This window comes from Carettochelys insculpta, chromosome 17 (genome assembly GCF_033958435.1).
Source record: "Carettochelys insculpta isolate YL-2023 chromosome 17, ASM3395843v1, whole genome shotgun sequence".
Classification (NCBI taxonomy): Eukaryota; Metazoa; Chordata; order Testudines; family Carettochelyidae; genus Carettochelys; species Carettochelys insculpta.
This window is the reverse complement of record NC_134153.1, coordinates 30,520,327-30,538,469: the sequence shown is the minus strand read 5'-3', so window position 1 is coordinate 30,538,469 and position 18,143 is coordinate 30,520,327. Positions and strand designations below refer to the sequence as shown.

The following is an 18,143-nucleotide window of genomic DNA, read 5'->3' as shown; positions in this document are numbered from 1 at the left end:
GAGGCACATTCCCTGTGGGTTGAGCCTGGGTCGTGACGCTGGCTGTGAATCCAGCCCCATCCCGCCTTCCCCTCTACTTGCCCCCCGAAGGCAGTGCAGATACCTAGTCACTCGCCTCACTGGTGTTCCTGTGGCTTCACACGGCTGTCGGCAAAGCACTCAGGGCACACCCAGACTAGCAGGGAGGAGACTCTGGTTGTGTGAGGGAGGCAGAGCATCTCTTGTGGGGGCACAGACTCACGGGGCAGGGAGAGAGCCCTGAATGAGCGGCAGTGCTGTCTGCTGAGCAGAGCCTCTGTGGGGTGGGCTGCAGGGATTTTGAGGTGCTTTTTGTATTGTTTCCCCAGGCAGATAAAGTTTTAGTTTTGCTTCCCTGAATCTGTCCTCTCCAGCCCACCTTCCAGGTCCTCCTTAATCCCCATTCCTCTCCTCCTCTCCAGTCAGCTGTCTCCTTCTTTCCTTTCCCACCTACCCATCTTCCCCCTCTCTCTGCCTCCTCCCATCTCACCTGGCTTCTTCCTGCACCAGAACTTCCCACAGCATCCTGGTACCCCCTGGCCTATCCAACCTAGGTCGCGGGTGGCCCCTGTCGGCCTCAATGCCGAGACACACCCAGCACCTCTCCTCCTTTCTCTTGTCGTTGCCTGGGCACCATGGCAGATTTGGGGTGCAGGTCTAGATGCTAGTTGAGTGGCGTTAGAGGGGGCAGGAGCAGAGAACTAACCCTCCCGCCCGTTTGCATTACTTCTGGGTTGTGACTTACCAGGTCTGTGCACAATGTTGTGGTGTGAGAGGAGCACAGCTGGCACAGTGGGAGGGCCCATAGAAACAGCACTGATGCCTTTGCTCTGCGCCTATTCTTGCCCCTTTGAACAGGGCTGGACCTGGAAGGAAGGCAGTCCTATTCAGGCAGTAGATTCTCTGGTGCATCATTACAGGGGACGGTGCCTGCCTTTTATCACTGGAACTGTGCTGATGTCTCATCCCTGCTCCTCAGCACTTACTTCTCTCTTCCACCTGCATCTGTGCAGAGCACAGCAGGCAGGGTTTACTCTGGTGTAATCTGATGGAGGAGTCTGCCATTTAAAATGACCCTCTAAAGGAAACAGAAGCCCTCTGTGCATTCGGGAAGGGGGAAGGGGCTGTTTCCTTGTGCTAGGTTAGGAGACAAAGTGAAAAGCAAATGTGAATGAATTCCTAGAGAGCAGGAAAGTGTGCCGTCCCAAGCAGCAGAGAAATGAATAGCTAATTAGTGCCATGCCAGCTGCAAGCTGGGTAAATAACACATGGCAACAGCCATCATAAAAAATAAAAATAACCTCCTGTGCTGTAAAGGAGGAAACCTGTCCAGGGAAACAAGAGGAGAGAGAACAGATCCCAACTTTCAAGCCTGGAAGTATATGAAAGTCACTCATAGAGCGGATCCGGGCAGGGTTTAATCTGTGCCAGGGCTGAGCTCCAGCACTTCAAGGCTTGGCAGTTCTGGCACCTCCTGGCTTGAGTCCCAGCTTCTCTTTCATTACAAGTGAAATGCTGGTTCCAGGGTATTTGCATCTGAGAGTTTTCCCCTAGCATCTAGCCATAGGGTAGGCCTGGGCAGCCGGTGGAATGACACCACCAGGGCTCCCATTACAGAGCCCTGCCAAGCTACCACCTCCTCAGTTCCTTCGTGCCGCCGGGGACGATAACCTGGGACTCCCCTGTGCTCTTGTACAACAAGGGCTGCAGCAGTCCACTGAATTCGTTATCTTGTTCTTTGTTGTTGTAGTCATCGTTAATGATTCTTTGTTATCTAGTGTTAGCATAAGCTTCCTTTTGGGCAGGGAGGTTCTTTCCCTCCCATGTGCCTTTGGCACCAGGGCATGCCTGGGTTTCTGGGCTTTAAACGTGTGGCCTGCCTAAGCCCAGAAGTGACCCCCATGCCTCGGAGTTGGCATGTTTTGGAGGGGGCCATCACAAAGCTCGCTGTACCATTTGCCAGGTCTTCCCACCTCGCTCTTTGAAAGACAGAGATCAGCACCTCGAGGTGTTCTAATGGAGGCAGCACTCCAGCCCCATCCCAATCCTGCATCAGCCGACCTGGAATCAAGTGCTTCTTCCTGGTGTGTGGTACACCGGCACCATCCGTGCACATACCAGCACCAAGTGAGGACTCATACCAGCTCACAGGCTCTTCTCACGAAAGCATCTCTCACAATCACCAGTGCCGTGGAAGCAAAAGGAGAAGGAAAGGAATGGACCTCTGTGAAACCAGAGTTGGACCACACTGTCCCAGTCCTACCACTGATACCGGTGGCGTCCACTCCTGCCCACCATGAAGGGCAGTCGAGCTCACCTCCCCCTCACACTCCAGAGCTCCCTTGTGAGCTTCTCCTACCTTCAACACCAGAGGCATTTGACATGGCTCAGTGTCTTCCCGTAGTAGCTCCTTGCTGGCAGAGGCTGTCTGCCCTCGGTGGTTGTTACCAGAGCTGTTTCCCCTCCTGGACCATAGTAACACATCTCTACTTGGCTACTACGCTGGAGAAAGAGGCAGGTTGCAGTGAGGTGTCTATGGCCCTCACAGGCTGATGTCACAAATGCACATCACGCTGCCTGACTGAACTCTGCAGGAGAGATGGCCTCAGCACCGGGCTCATCAGCATCACTCAAAGGCTGCCCTTGGCTTCAGCCAACAAGGACCATGGAAACTGGACATCCTTGGTCAGTCTCCTGTGGAAGATGGGAGTCCTAGAGACAGACCACCAATAAATGTGCTGTCTGGGAGTACTAAGCCTTGACTGATTTGCGTAACAGTCAGTTGCTGTGGAAGATAATTTGATGTCCTGATGGACCTGCAGGATCAGAGAGCCAGATGCCATGGGCAGCAAGAGAACAAAGCCCTTGTACAAACATACACTCTGGCATTGGTAATTGTCAGACAGGGTAGGAGCAGCTGTGAAAGGCATCTGAACAGTGCCTGTATGTGAGGGGCAGTTTTGACTCTGATAGATTCCAAGTTTTGCCTTGCCTAACAACCCCTCACTCAGTCTGTCTAGAGACTCTCACAGCTCTTGCCCTGAACCAACCACATGCAGGCAATTGACATAAGGCAATTGACTTAGCCACTGAGGGCAGTGGAGCACCAGCCTGGCTTGTAAAAGGTTCATGTGCAGCACTTGTGGGGACGGGAGAGGTGGGGATTGCGGCAGGGAAGGGTTGAGGTTATGGCAGAAGTACTGGGAGCATGTCTGTGGAGTGAGATGTCAGTGCTGTTCGGGCTGCTGCCGCATCAGCTGGTGGGTTTAGCCCTGAGAAGTACTGAGACCCACATGTGGGAGGACAGAATAATAGTCCTGTGCAGGGAACAGCGTGTCCAGCAGTTCTTGCTAGAAGATCCCACTCTTCACAGGGAGGTAGGTGTGGGGGGAGATTCTTGTAACATCAGTTCATTCAAAGGTCATCCACGTGCAGAAGGGCACCTCAGTGCTGAGTGAAAGTCAGATTCAGCAGTGCTCCCTCTTTCTCCGGCAGAAAGAAGCTGATAGTTACATTACAGAGCCCTCCTGGAAAAACCCTGCTTGCCCACGCCAAAAAGTATCCTGGCATTCATCTTTCTTTCCGAATTAGGCTGTTATTGTGGTGCACTCACTGAAGCCCCATCGGGATTGCAGGAATGCACGAGATTTAAAGTCGGGCTTTTACAACCTCGTTCTGTTCTTTTGGAAAAGAAAATGATTCAAACCTCTCTCTGAGTCTAAAAATGAGCAGCTGAAGGGGCCCAGTCCTAAGGAGTTTGCCTCCCTGCGCTCCAGTCTCTTTGGACTCCTCTGTTGAGTGCTGGACTTGATAAATTGATCTGCTTTGACAGGCCTGCTGGCTTGAGGTGGCTGGACAGGAGGAAGGGAAAAGGAAGTTGTTTTCTGTGCAGCTTCCTGTGTGGAGAGGAGACAAGACTCGGCATGAAGGGATTTTAGTGGGAGGGATTCAGTGTTGTGTTGAGAACAGATGGCGATGGTGCCACTCAGAGGGACTGGTGTTGTTAGGTAGGGGGTGTGGGGGGCAGAGGGGGGTTGAATCAGGGAAACTAAAATGGCTTTTGGTGTTAGAGGGGTAGGTGTGTGTCATGGAGTCACCAGGCCCTGCACCCCCAGCCGCAGGCAGATGTGACTCTCACTCTACAGGGAGAACAGGAGAGTTATCAGGCCACAGGGACACAGCGCAGAAGAGACTTCTGATCACAGAAGCCAGAAGCCATCATTAAAATCCATTTTGGGGAGAGGGACCCAGAGGGGTCTCCAAGCTGGGGGCCTGGCCCTCCGTCCCCTTCTCCAGACAGATAAGACTGCCCCATTCAACAGCCCAGTTCCAATTCAAACCAGCCAGGCCCCTCCTCCTTCCTTTGTCCTGTTCTCTGGAGAAGAAAGGTGTCACCTGGTTGCCTAGGTTACAAAGAGCAGGGAGGGTCATTGTGTACATGTGAGAAGTCACACCAAAACTTCCATCACCGCTATGCACTGATGCTGCGCCTAGGGGAACTGAGGCATGCACCTTAGGTTATTACAGGGCATCAGGAAACACATGCAACCTAATCAGGGGAATAAAATCTTCACATGGCCCACTTCATCACACCATGCTAGTCTGTATCGTCACAAGTAACAAGCAGTCCTGTGGCACTTGAGAGAATAAATAATTTATTAGGTCTTCAGCTTTCATGGGTAAAACACACTTCCTCAGACGAAAAAAATGGAGGGAAAAAACAGAATCCAGGGTTTATATAGGAATCCAGAAAAAACAGAATCCAGGGGGCAGGAAGGGTGAAGGGTGGAAAAAAGGTTACATCTCACTAGCAGGACGAGCGAATGAAGCATATGAAGTAGATTGTGTCCCATTCCTGTGAATATCAAAGGTGGGGAAATTGCCTGTGTAATGCCTAAGGTAGTCAACATCTCTGTTCAGATATGTAAACAAATTCCAATTCAGATGTCTCCCGCTGTAATCTTGTGGTAAAATTCTTCTGTAGAAGAATAGCTTCTTCTTCTTCTTATTATTATTATTATTATTATTAATTGCTCACTCATTATTAAATGTCCGGGTTAAAGTTAAAGTGCTCCCGTACGTACAGGTGTACGTGTATTCCGATTCCTCATGTCTGATTTGTGTCCATTCATCCTTTTTTCACCCTTCTTCTCCCCCACATAAACCTTGGCTTCTGTTTTTCCTCTTCATATTTTTTCATCTGTGGAAGTGGGTTTTACCCCCAAAAGCCCTAGTACATTTGTTAGTCTCTAGGGTCCCACAGGACTGCTTGTTATAAAATGACTTTTGGTACTGGATTTTTCCAGAAGAAATCAATGCAGGGAGCACAGCAGCCAGTGTGAGCCACATGGCAACTGGAGAGGTGTAGGTTGGATATTAGAAAATCTATTTCACTAGGAGGGTGGTGAAGCACTGGAATGTGTTACCTAGACAGGTAGTGGAATCTCCATCCCTTGAGTTTTTAAGTCCCGGTTTGACAAAGTCCTGGCTGGGATGACTTAGTTGGGTTGATCCTGCTTGGGGCAGGGGGCTAGACTTGATGACCTCCTGAGGTCTCCACCAGCCCTAGGAGTCTATGATTCTATGTGAGAAGGGTGGAGTAAGAGTACTTGGGAGGGAACAGGTGCACGTGGGAGACAGAGTTGTCACTTGACCCCTGTTCTGTTTTCTTGCAGAGCTCTGCCGATCAGGGTGAGACGAAAAACGTTCAGCCCAACCAGCCTTCCAAAATGATACCACCAAAACAGCCCATGTACACGATGCCACCGCAGGCCTCCTCACCATACCCTGGCTTAGGCTCCTTCCTGTCCCCATCAGATCTGCAGAGTTACCGGGGACACCCTCATCCCGGCCTCTCCCGAACCCTCACTTCCAAGCCCATGTTGCCCAGCATCAGTGCCTCTCCACCTCCTTCTTTCCAGATCAGCCCTCCTCTCCATCAGCAGCTGTCCTTGCACCACCCGCAGAGCTCCCTCCTCAACCAGTCCCTCAGCATGCCGCAGGTCCCCCAGCAATCCATCTTGTCTCCTTCCATGGCACTACAGGTACAGCCCCCCATGAATGCTTCACCTCCAGGGCAGCAGGTGAGTGGCCTCCATCCTCAATACCAATCTAAAGGGGGACACAGTTTTAAGACAAGATCTGCTGTGCATTGGAGACTGTGTACTTGGCTTAAGTTTCTCATGCTGCCGAGAGAGCCTATTATCAATAATGATTGTTTGGGTTATGACAGTACTACTTTGGGCAAAGTTGTATCTCTAAGTGCGTAGTTCATTATCAGCTCCCCTAGCCAGGAGGCTCTCTTGTAGATAGGTGTTGTGTGTGTTTCCTCCCCGCTGTTTTTGGGCTGTTTGACATTTGCGGGAAGAGTCTGAGCAAGAATCCTGTCGGCTTTCGTTGTATGCCTCCATGATCTGCTGGTCACACCACTGGCTACACTGCAGGTGTTCTTTTAGGTATTGCATCCAGTCAGTTGAAATAATAGCTGGATGGTTAGTGCACTAGCCTTGTAAATTGAGGCTGTGAGTTCAATCCCTGTTGGACCCTTGAATGTAGTTTGTGATAGCAGTTTTCAGGGGTCTAAGAGCAGGTTAGCTAAACTTTGATGGAGGATGGCCTGGGTGGTGCTAGGTCCTGCTGTGAGTGCAGGCAACTGGATGTGATGGTCTCTTGAGGGACCTTCCAGTTCTATGATTGTATTCTGAAAGCTCCCCCTAAAGAATGTAACAGGTTGAAGAAGCTCTTGGCAGGCAAGCTGTCCCCTAGTTGTCTGCAGAGCATCAGGTGAATTTAGCTGGGAGGAGTGAAGTTTTTTTTGTTCATCTAAGGCAATACCCTGGATAATCAGGGAAAGAAAGCATGTGTGACAGCTCTGAAATAAAATATTAACGTTCCTGGGATAACAGAGGTGAATGTAGGAGTTGTTTATTCAGAGATGAACATGCAGGAATCAAAAATAATTTCAAAATGCAAAGGGAAAAAACAAACATTTGAAGGAATATGATTGATTTTCCAGTGACTTCCCAGCAGTGGGGAAAATTACCCAAAGTATTTGTTTGACAGAAGATTTGAAAGGCTGAAAAATGGACTTAACGTGAATTGCATGGCAGCAAAGTAGTTTCTGTATTGTGTGCTTTCATAGGTAGAATGCCCACCTTAAGATGAACGAATCGTTCTTTGCAATGTCCAAACTCAGCCTGCAAGCCCACACTTGGAGAGGACAGTCATGGGCTTCTGATATGAAGAGAATAAAGCAGGAAGGGGGACAGCTTTTAGATGTCTGAGCAACAGTGCGAAATACAGGCTCTAAACTGGCACTTTCTCGTCTGACAACAACCATAATCTGGCATGATTTTAGGTAGCTGGATGACCACTGATGGGTGTGGCCAAGTTTCCTGTGGTCCCATGAAGTTTGTTTCCAGCCATACATCATGACTCTTAGGCTGTGGCCACACTGGCCCCTCCTTTCGGGGGGCTATGGTAATGTGGCACTTTGGGGTATGCTAATGAGGTGCTACCATGAATATGCAGTGCCTCATTAGCATAATGGCAACCACGTGCACTTTGAAACTGCCAGTTTTGAAACGCAGCTGCCTGTGTAGCCGGGGTGGCCTTTCAAAATGACCCCCTGATTTTGAAAGCCTCTTATTCACATCTGGTTTTGGAAATAAGGGGCTTTTGAAATTGGGTGTCTATTTTGAAAGGCCCCCCGGCTACACAGGTGGCTGCATTTCGAAACTGACAGTTTCGAAGTGCACACGGCTGCCATTATGCCAATGAGGCACTGCATATTCATGGGGGCACCTTATTAGCATATCCCAAAATGCCACATTACCATAGCCCCTCCAAAGCTAATGTGGCCACAGCCGTAGTGTTCTATGCTGTTATTTAACTATAATGTACCCCTAAATGTCTTCTTAGAGCCCAGCAAGCAGTGGAAGTGTTGGTAAAGCTGCTAAACAATATTGACCTCCCATGGTCCAAAAAATTCTCTCATCCAGCACAGGTCAGGACCTGTGGGTGCAAAGTTAGAGAGGTTCAACCTGTACATCATGCTCCCTAAAGAGAACACTCTGGCATTGGCCAAAGATGGGCATTGTGACCTAAGAGAGCTTCTCCTTTTCTAATTTCTAGTATGCTCTGATTTTTCGCTTGTAACCAACGCTGGGAGAACTATTCATAGTGAAGGGCTTGTGCCATGAACTTCACAGCTGTCAGATCACTTATTTGATTAATCTTTTGCCCCAGTATTCTCACAGCCACTGGACCTGACTGAATAATTTATTCCATCATTTATTTGTTAGATATGTTTCACAAAATTTGTCAAATAAATTAGTTAATGAAAAGGATTTTTGCCCATGGTTCTGCCCATTCTGTTCAGGACCAACCTTGAGAAAACAGCAAAAAGTAACTGTGGCATAGAGACTGGCAGAAAAAAAGTGTAATGTGAAATGGACCTTGGTAGCCAAATTCTTCCTCGTGTCCAAGGGAGCAATACCCGGCATACTCCAGATGTCCCCAGTGCTCCTTACTGACCAGTAACTGTAATATTGGCATGGTGGCCATACCAAGTGTAAGATGAGGTGGCCACTGCATAGCACCAGCAATACCGCTCTCTCCATCATGGGGATAGGTGATGATCATATGGCACTCACTGAAAATGGGATGTCAGACAAGGTTGGACACAGATTTTTTAAAGTGTAATTACATGTATTTTGTTAGCAAATTAAATACCAAAAGTGAATGTTTTGGGAGAAGCCATGGCCTTTAAAGAAGAGAAGAATGATGGGGAATTTGATATCAGCCTACAACTTCCTGAAGAGAGGTTGTACTCAGTGATGACAGATGACAGAATGAAGAGCAATGGGGGGAGGTGTAGGTTGGATATTATGAAAAACATTCACCAGGAGGGTGGTGAAGCACTGGAATATGTTATCTAGAGAGGTGGTGGAATCTCCATCCCTAGAGGTTTTTAAATCCTAGCTTAACAAAGCCATGAATGGACAGGGGGTTGGACTTAATGACCTTCTTAGGTCTCTTTCAACCCTATGATTCTATGATTCTCAGTTAAGTAGCTGCCTTGATTCTGTTGTTAATATCTGTTCTTTAACAGTTGATACTTAGGTGACCCATGCACAAATAATATCAGTTTTTCATATACTAGGAACACCCACAGTTGCTGCTAAATTGCCAGCCAGGACAGCTGATGGAGAGAATATTGCTTGTGTGGATTTTCCTTACCTTGTTACTATACGTTAGGGTGGGCTGATGTAGCACTGCAGAGAGAGCCACACTTGACATGGGAAAATGCCTTTGATGGCCAGAATGCTGATGCAAAGACTTCCATCACCTCACACATTCGGCAGCCATCCTCCAAAGCTCTCCCTTGGAGAGAGACCCTTAAAACCATGGGCAAGCAACACAGAGGTGAAGTGAATACTTCTCTGTTGAGCCCTTGCATCAAGGTCATTGTGAAATGCTTCCATCAGGGTCCTTATTGAGTTCTGAAGTACATGCTCATGTCCCTTTGATTTGGGTGAGATTATGCACATGCTTAAATGCTTGGCTCTCCCATACTCCCGGGGGACATGTTCGGACATGCTTGCTGCAAACATGAACTTGAAACTCTGCTTATCTGCCTATTTGTACATGTTTTACTTTTACTTTTTCTTCCCTTCTTTTGTCTCTCCCCACAGGATTTCTCACATATGTCACCTGAGTTTCAAAACAGTGTTGGCCCCCGTTCACCTGGTGCGTCAAACCCCCCAGGAAATACCGAATGGGACAATGATTACTCCAGCAGAGAGTGTGGAATTAACCACTGCAGGCCAGTAGACAAAACATACTACTAACATACTTGGAGAGCTTTCTGGGCTGTCATCTTGTGATCGGACATGTGATAGTTGATAATTTCATGAAAGGAAAATGTGAAAGATCAAGACACCATGTTCCAAAAACATTTGCATTACTTGAATGTTAACATACTCCTTTTATTTATTAACTGGGGTTTGTGGAAAGTTAAGCTGCCTGGCTGCAAAACTATCACATGAACCTGAGGACTAAAGTGATAAAAGGAGAACTCAGTGAAACCTGACTTGGGTTGACTTTCAAGCCTGAGTTGTGGAAGCAGTTTTCCCTTGTTTCCAACCACTTCCGAGCAAAGTTTTAATCACTTTTTGACCAGAAAGAAATCAGAGGTGATGTGGTAAAGATCCTCAGTTGGGTAAATTGTTAGACCTCTACCTATTTACATTCAGAAATCCCTAACATGGTAAATGCTAGTGAGAAGAGGGTAGGTTTAGATGATAAAATGAAAAAAGAACAAAAAAATTACTTAGAAAAATTAGATGTCTGCAAGTCACTGGGACCTGATGAAATGCACCTAGAATACTCAGAGCTGACAGAGGAGGTATCAGAACCTTTAGCTATCATCTTTGAACAATCCTGGAACTCGGGAGAGGTTCCACAAGACTGGAAAAGGGCAAACATAGTGCCTATCTATAAAAAGGGGGGGAAAGAAAACCCAAGAAACTTCAGACCAGTCAGTTTAACTTCTGCTCCGGGAAAGATAATGGAGCAAGTAATTAAGGAATGCACAGCTTGGTCTGCTGCTCACAAACAGGGAAGAACTACTGGGAGAAATAGAAGTGAGTGGCAACCTGGGCTGTAGCAATCATGAGATGGTAGATTTCAGGATTCTGACAAAAAGATGAAAGGTGAGCAGTAAAATACAGACACTTGATTTCAGAAGCGCAGACTTTGACTCCCTGAGAGAACTGATGGGTACGATCCCCTGGGAAGCTAATATGAAGGAGAAAGAAGTTCAGGAAAATGGGCAGTATTTTAAGAAATCTTATTAAAGGCACAGGAACAAACCATCCCGATGTGCAGTAAGAAAAGCAAATGTGGCAAGCAACCAGCTTCTTTTTGTAGGGAAATCCTTGGTCAGCTTTAACTCAAAAAGGATACATAGAAGTGGAAGCTTGGCAGACGACTAAGAAGGAGTATAAATATATGGCTGGAGAATGCTGGGGAGTAATCAGGAAAGCAAAAGTCCAATTGGAGTTGCAGCTAGCAAGGAATGTGAAGGGCAACAAGAAGGGTTTCTACAGGCATGTTAACAATAGGAAGATTATCAGTGAGGTTGTGGAGCTGTTACTGAATAAGGGAGGTAACCTGGTGACAGATGATGTGGGAAAGACTGAAGTACTCAATGCTTTTTTTGCCCCAGTCTTCATGGACAGAGTCAGCTCCCAGACTAGGCAATGCAGTATGGGAAGGAGGTGGGCAGCTCTGGGTGGGGAGAGAACAGGTTAAAAGCTCTTTAGAAAAGCTAGACATACACAAATCCATGGGTCCAGATTTAAAGCACCCAAGGATACTGAGGGAATTGGCAGATGTCATTGCAGAGCCTTTGGCCATTATCTCTGAAAACTCATAGAGATTGGAAGAGTTCCCAAGTCCTGCCTGACCAATCTGATTAGCTTCTATGATGAGGTAACAGGCTCTGGGGACATGGGGAAAATCAGTGGATGTGATATATCCTGACTATAGCAAAGCTTTCAATACAGGCTCCCACAACGTTCTTGCCCGTAAGTTAAGGAAGTATGGATTTGTGATACATGGGCCGTGTCTACACGTGCCCCAAACTTCGAATTTCGAAGTTTACTAATGAAGTGCTGAAATGCATATTCAGTGCTTCATTAGCATGCGGGTGGCAGCGGCACTTCGAAATTGACACGCCTTGCCGCCGCGCGGCGCGTCCAGACGGGGCTCCTTTTCGAAAGGACCCCGCCTACTTCGAAGTCCCCTTATTCCCATGAGCTCATGGGAATAAGGGGACTTTGAAGAAGGTGGCATCCTTTCGAAAAAGAACCCCGTCTGGACGCGCCGCGCGGCGGCAAGGCGCATCAATTTGGAAGCGCCGCTGCCGCCCGCATGCTAATGAAGCGCTGAATATGCATTTCAGCGCTTCATTAGTAAACTTCGAAATGGCCATTTGCATGGCCATTTCGAAGTTTGGGGCACGTGTAGACGTAGCCATGGACTGTAAGAGGGATAAAAAGCTGTCTAGACAATTGGGCCCAATGGTAAGTGATCAATGGCTCAATGTTTGGTTGGCAGTTAGTTTCAAGTGGGGTGCCCCAAGGGTCAGTTCAAGGGCCAGTCCTGTTCAACATCTTTGTTAATGACTTGGATGAGGGAATGGTTTGCACCCTCAGCAAATTTGCGGATGATACTAAGCTAGGGGGAGAGGTAGATATGTTGAAGGGCAGGTATAGGATCCAGAGTGACCTAGATAATTTGAGGAGTGGGCCAAGAGAAATCTGATGAGGTTCAACAAGGAGTAGTGCAGAGTCCTGCACTTGGGATGGAAGAATCCCAAGCACTGTTACAGGCTGGGTGTCGCCTGGCTAAGTAGCAGTGCAGCATAAAAGAACCTGGGGATTACAGAGGATAAGAGGCTGTATATGAGTCAATAGTGTGCCCTTGTAGCCAAGAAGGCTAACAGCACATTGGGGTGCATTAGGAGAAGTATGTCCAGCAGATCTCAAGAAGTTATTATTCCCCTCTATTTGGCACTGTTGAGGCCTCATCTGGAGTATTGTATCCACTTCTGGGCCCTGGAGTATAGAAAGGATGTGAATGCATTGGAGTGGGTTCAGTGGAGGGTAACAAAAATGATTGAGACTGGAGCACGTGACCTATGAGGAGAGGCTGAGGAATTTGGGCTTATTTTAATTTGCAGAAGAGAAGACTGAGGGGTGGTTTGATAGCAGCCTTCAACCTCCTGAATGGGGGCTTTTAAGAGGATGAAGAGAGGCTGTTCTCAGTGGGGACAGATGGCAGAACAAAAAGCAATGGTCTGAAGTTACAGAGGGAGAGGTGAAGGTTGGATATTAGGAAGAACTATTTCCCCAGGAGGGTGGTGAAGCACTGGAATGTGTTACCAAGAGAGGTGGTGGAATCTCCATCCCTAGAGGTTTTTGAGTCCTGGCTTGACAAAGACCTGGGTGGGATGGCTTAGTTGATCCTGCTTTAGGCAGGGGACTGGACTCAATGACCTCCTGAGGTCCCTTCCAGCCCTAGGATTCTATGACTCCATGGAGTCTAAGTGAAATCTCCCCCAAAATGTCCTGCAAGTTGTTCTGTTCCACTAATTATGGTAAATGAAGCTGTGCAGTTGTCCCTTCTGCACAAACTTATCTAAACCACGCTATGCAAGCAGGCCATTTGAAAATTGCAAATTCATTGCATATAAAAATACTTTTAGAAAGGAAAGGATCTTACCATTTACCTATGTAAGTAAAGTCAATTTTACGAGAAAGGAAAGAAGTAAGTGATACTCAGTGTGAACATCAGGGCTGTCCTCAGAAGTCTCTTTCAATCACTTAATGAACCTCCTCAGTGAGTTCATTGTATAACTGTTACATGCATTTATCTCTGATGAAAGGTGCTGGATTTTCAGGCCCGGGAATAAGTCACACACACCCTTCCTCCATCCCTGAATCAGACTCCATGCAGGGAGCTCTCTGGGGATCAGGTGGGAAGGGACATTCCCTACAGAGTGCCCTGACAGAGGTAGTTTGGAAAAAGTGTATTACATGGAACACTTGGGGTAGTACAGCAGCTGCCCGAAGGCCCATTGTAATTGGCCAGTGTGTGCTGTGTGTTGTTAAAACACACCTGACAAAAAGCTGTGTTGCATGCACAGCGTTCAGAGGTTGTGTCTGTGTCACAGGGAAAATATCGAATATGAGTTTCTCTCAGATTCTCAGAAGGATCGTATTAAAACCACACATTATGCAGGGATAATAATAATAATTATAGAAAATTGTAACAATGAACTGAACTGAGGATGGGTCTGTGGGGGACTGTCTCTCCATTCCTTCCATTTATGCACACAGGCCTCGGTACTGAAAAAACACAGGTCCTATTGAACAAAGACAATGCCCAGAGGTACATTCTGTTGGAAGCCCAGTTTCCAAAGCTACACTGTTGCATTTCAGAGCCTAATTCTTATTTGAGTGTAAGCACTGTTTGGCAGTGAGTATATCTGCAATAATGACTGTGCATGTCTTGCACTGGCTGACACCTGGGATTTGCTGCCAAGATGCGAGGTTTGCAGGTCTATGGCACGTACACATTTTTTCAGGAAAACTCATTGTGCATAGCTTTAAATGCTTTGCCCTGCATGCCTCAATGCAACCAAAGCTCCATTTGTCTATGGAGGTACTAGTGTGTCATCCATTCTGTGATAGCAGAATGTCTCCATAGTATCTGCACTAAACTTCATGATGATTTGCAGATTACATTACATGTAAAACTGAACTGCCCCTTTCCCATCATTTCTGCTCTCAGTTGTGGATTCTTGACCACAGAGATAAACTGACTTTGTATCAGCAAAGTTTGTGGAATCTATGTTCTGTCATAAAGGAAATTCACAGCTCATTGGGTTTGATTGATGGGTGCAGTTTACAGTGTTAGCAGATAATCACTAGATCAGGTAATTCCCATTTCAACTTCAAAACTTTGCTCAATTTAACTGTAATTAAAGCAATGATCTGGAGAGAGAAATCAGCAGTGAATTGGTGAGAACCTGAATATTTCCCATGATGATGTGCTCTGAGAAAAGGCTGAAAGAACTGGGCTTGTTTAGTTTAGAAAAGAGAAGACTGATAGGGGACATGATAGCGGTTGTCAAGTGCCTAAAAGAGGATTACGAGAAGCAGGGAAAAAAATGTTTTTCTTGGCCTCTGAGGACAGGACAAGAAGCAATATGTTTAAACTGCAGCAAGGGCGGCTTAGGTTGGACATTAGGAAAATCTTCCTAACTGTCAGAGTGGTTAAACATTGGAATAAATTGTCTAGGGAGGTTGTGGAACCTCCATCACCGGAGATATGTAAGAGCAGGTTAGACAGACACCTGTCAGAGATGGTCTACAAGGTGCTTGGTCCGGCCATGAGAACAGGGTACTGGACCCAATGACTTCTTGAGTCCCTTCCAGTTCCACTGTTCAATGATTCTTTGATGTGACTTCTGGTATGCTCAGGTTCCCATTAGCTGGGATCGTATGAACATCCCTAATTCAGTAGGCAATCCCATTTTGCTTCCCGGATTAGTATTTTCTCCACTGATCCGTTTTGTTCCTTTATATTTGGAGTCACTTTGGCCATTCTCTCAGACAGCGTTGCATTTTACTTCTGAGTCTGTTTGCCAGACAACTACTAAATAAGTAACAAGAGTGTATGTCTCTCTGGAGATTATTCCACATCCACTAACTCCTTGGTGTTACCACATATGTCCTGATAATTTAGCAGAAATGTTCTTTAGCTCAGCTTACTCCAGTCACTACTAATTATATCCCATTAAATGATTGTGCTCCTGCATTTATATCCTTCAAATACTGGGGCATCATGGACACATATCCCTTCAGTTATCACTCAGCCCAGCTAGGCTTATGTAGGGCTTTAAGTATTTCGTCATCAATCAGTCCCTCCAAACCCTTCATTATCACATTTTTTTTTACCAAACTTCACTTATTTTTTCACTACTTTTGTGGTCTTGAGTTGTCCACACCTGGAAGTGGTAATACAGCTCTAATCTCCCTATTGTTGCCTGCAGAGTGACTATTGCCTCTGATTTGTTACAATCTAGAACTGTGAAATTATGTGGCTTTCATTTGCCCAGGTATATCACAAGCTACTGACTCTTGTTGTCTTTCCTGTCACCCCTTGGCCTCTTTCACCATCACAGTTTTTCAAGTACCCATTGAGTTTTGGATCTCTCTCCTTCAAGTACATGAGCTGCACTTTCTTTAGCTTGAAGCTCATTTCGCGATTACCTGACAGTCTCTCTAATTTCTCCAGTCTTCTTGGCATGCTTTTTGTGTACTTATTGACAGTTCAGTTCTTCGTAGTATAGCATCATTGACAGGTTTCATTTGTTTAGCTTCCCCATCTAGATTGTTACAGATAGCACTGAATTAGACACCTTCTTACTGTTTAGGGCATTATAATTCCCCAGTTCTACACTCTGTACTGGACAGGAAAAGATGGAAAGAAATAGTGAAAAAGGCATAAACACCAATGGGCACTGAGCCCATGGTTATTGATGATGAGTTCTATAACCTCTTTTCCAATCTGACATTAGCCATTTACAAGAGTTAAAATTTTCAATAAGATTGCACAAAGCACTATATTAAGTGCTGTATTAAAATCCAAATTGAGGCCATCTATTACATTTCCTGCATCTGATCATTATGTGATCTGTTAAAAAGAAAAGCATTTCCCAGTAGCTGTAGCATGGTGTTTTCATTATAACTCCATGCTGGTGATTGCTTATCATAGGTGATGTCCTCCAGGTCAGTGGTGATTGGTCTTGAAAAGCTGAATAATGAGTAGGTCATCAAGAGGAGTTGCAGAGAGATGTAAAAACCATCTCAGTCCTGCAGCTGTGATGTTTACTTCCTGACTACGCACTGTAATGACTCATCAACATCATGTAGTGGTGCGAACTTCAAGATGCAAACATTACAAAACAATGTCTCATCTCCACGGGCTGATTATCTTCACAGAATCGTAGAATCCTGAGGCTGGAAGAGGCCTCAGGAGGTCAAGTCCAGCCCCAGATTTCCTGACTCTGTAATTCCATTCAGCAAATGTTCTCCCTTCCCTCCACTCCACCATGGGTTACAGGGAAAGAGAGAGAGAGGGATGCTCTCCTTTCCATCCCTCTGTACCTTGGAACGATCCCCCACCCACATCCCCTTTTTGGAGCCCTCTGTGTGTTCCCCACAGCCTCACAGGTGAGATGAACACTTCAAGAATCAAAGCTCAGCTCAGTCTTGTGCACAGCAAGAGGCTTGGAGCAAATCCAGTTGCTTGTGTTCCCTATGCATTCCCTGCAATACTCTAGGGACACATGGTGAGTGCTGGTGCTCAGGCTTTCCTTTTAGTATTTACACATGATATGAGCAGTGACTGATGTTACCAGAAGTTCATTAACAAAACAACCAGGCTTTCCCCTGTAAAGATGCTGCCACATTCATTCTTTTCCCATGAGGTGGTATCTGTCTGACTTGTAGTTTCTCAAAGCTATGGTCAGCTCCATGCTCCCTATGACTCTCATAACTATTTATTATGATTTTCTTTTCTTTGGTTCTATTTCCCACCATTCTCTGAGCACCATACCAAAGATGAATATTCCCTTTAGGATGTGTATCTACCAGGCTTGCAGATTTGTTACACTGTTTGTCCGAATGAGGAGATGCTCACTAATTCCTACTAATGACTGCAAGAGCTATTCCAGATGGCCGAATTTTCCAAATCAGCAACTGAGCGAACCAGCTCCACAAAACAGCAAATATAAAACAGCACAAACAGACTTAGATTGAATTTGGTTATTTATGGTAATACACTGTAATCTACTAGGAAATGTTCTGTGGTGCATGTTGTAAAAGTAATGACATTTTGGTATGAGTAGCGCTCACTGCTGCTTCTTGGTGCTAAATCATTGTTAGTGCAGTAGGGGAAAGGCCGTGCATTTTAAGTGCAAATCATAACATGCAAATCAGCAGCGTGTGGGGCCAAGCTGCATTCCATTGCTCGTTTTGCCAACAGCTGCATTAACGAGGCAGTCAGGACTTCATGGGCCACATTCCGTTTTCTCTTTTACGCTAGTTAATAATGACACACACAAGAATCTCCGAATGTTGTATCATTGTTCTCAGCACCTTTTAAAGCCAAACTTTTTATGGGGTAAATTTGTTGGAGCAGGTTTGTGTACATTGTAAAAGCCATAGATGAGCCTTCTAGAGTTCATATCTTCATTTTTGGCAACTCTACCTACTTCACTCGCACGACACTAATCCCCAGAGCTGGGAATGCCTCTTGTTTGGCTGGCTCTGCTCCCTTGCTTGTGGCTGATGTGTTCCCAATGGGACCAGCTAGAGTCACCTGCAGTCCACTGCTAATAGCAGGTTAAAGTTAATTTCCCATAAGAAATTAAGGATGACCTCATTTTAGCCAAAAAGCGATTGTGCTGTGGCTGTGCTGTGGGTTCCATGCTGGGAAACTGCGTGGTATCATGTTGTGAATTCCTCAGAAAACATTACTACTGGAAG

At 46.2% G+C, this 18,143-nt stretch overlaps 1 protein-coding gene across 2 annotated transcripts in view; it reads left to right on the top strand.

The window, feature by feature from the left end:
* The window catches only part of TOX2 (TOX high mobility group box family member 2), a 264,606-nt gene that overhangs the window by 244,230 nt on the left and 2,233 nt on the right, over positions 1-18,143 (top strand). For both annotated transcript variants that reach the window (XM_075011624.1, XM_075011623.1), the window contains 2 exons: positions 5,694-6,101; positions 9,714-9,844. In XM_075011624.1, coding sequence (XP_074867725.1) covers positions 5,694-6,101; positions 9,714-9,844 — 539 coding nt within the window. The remainder of the gene's footprint in view (positions 1-5,693; positions 6,102-9,713; positions 9,845-18,143) is intronic.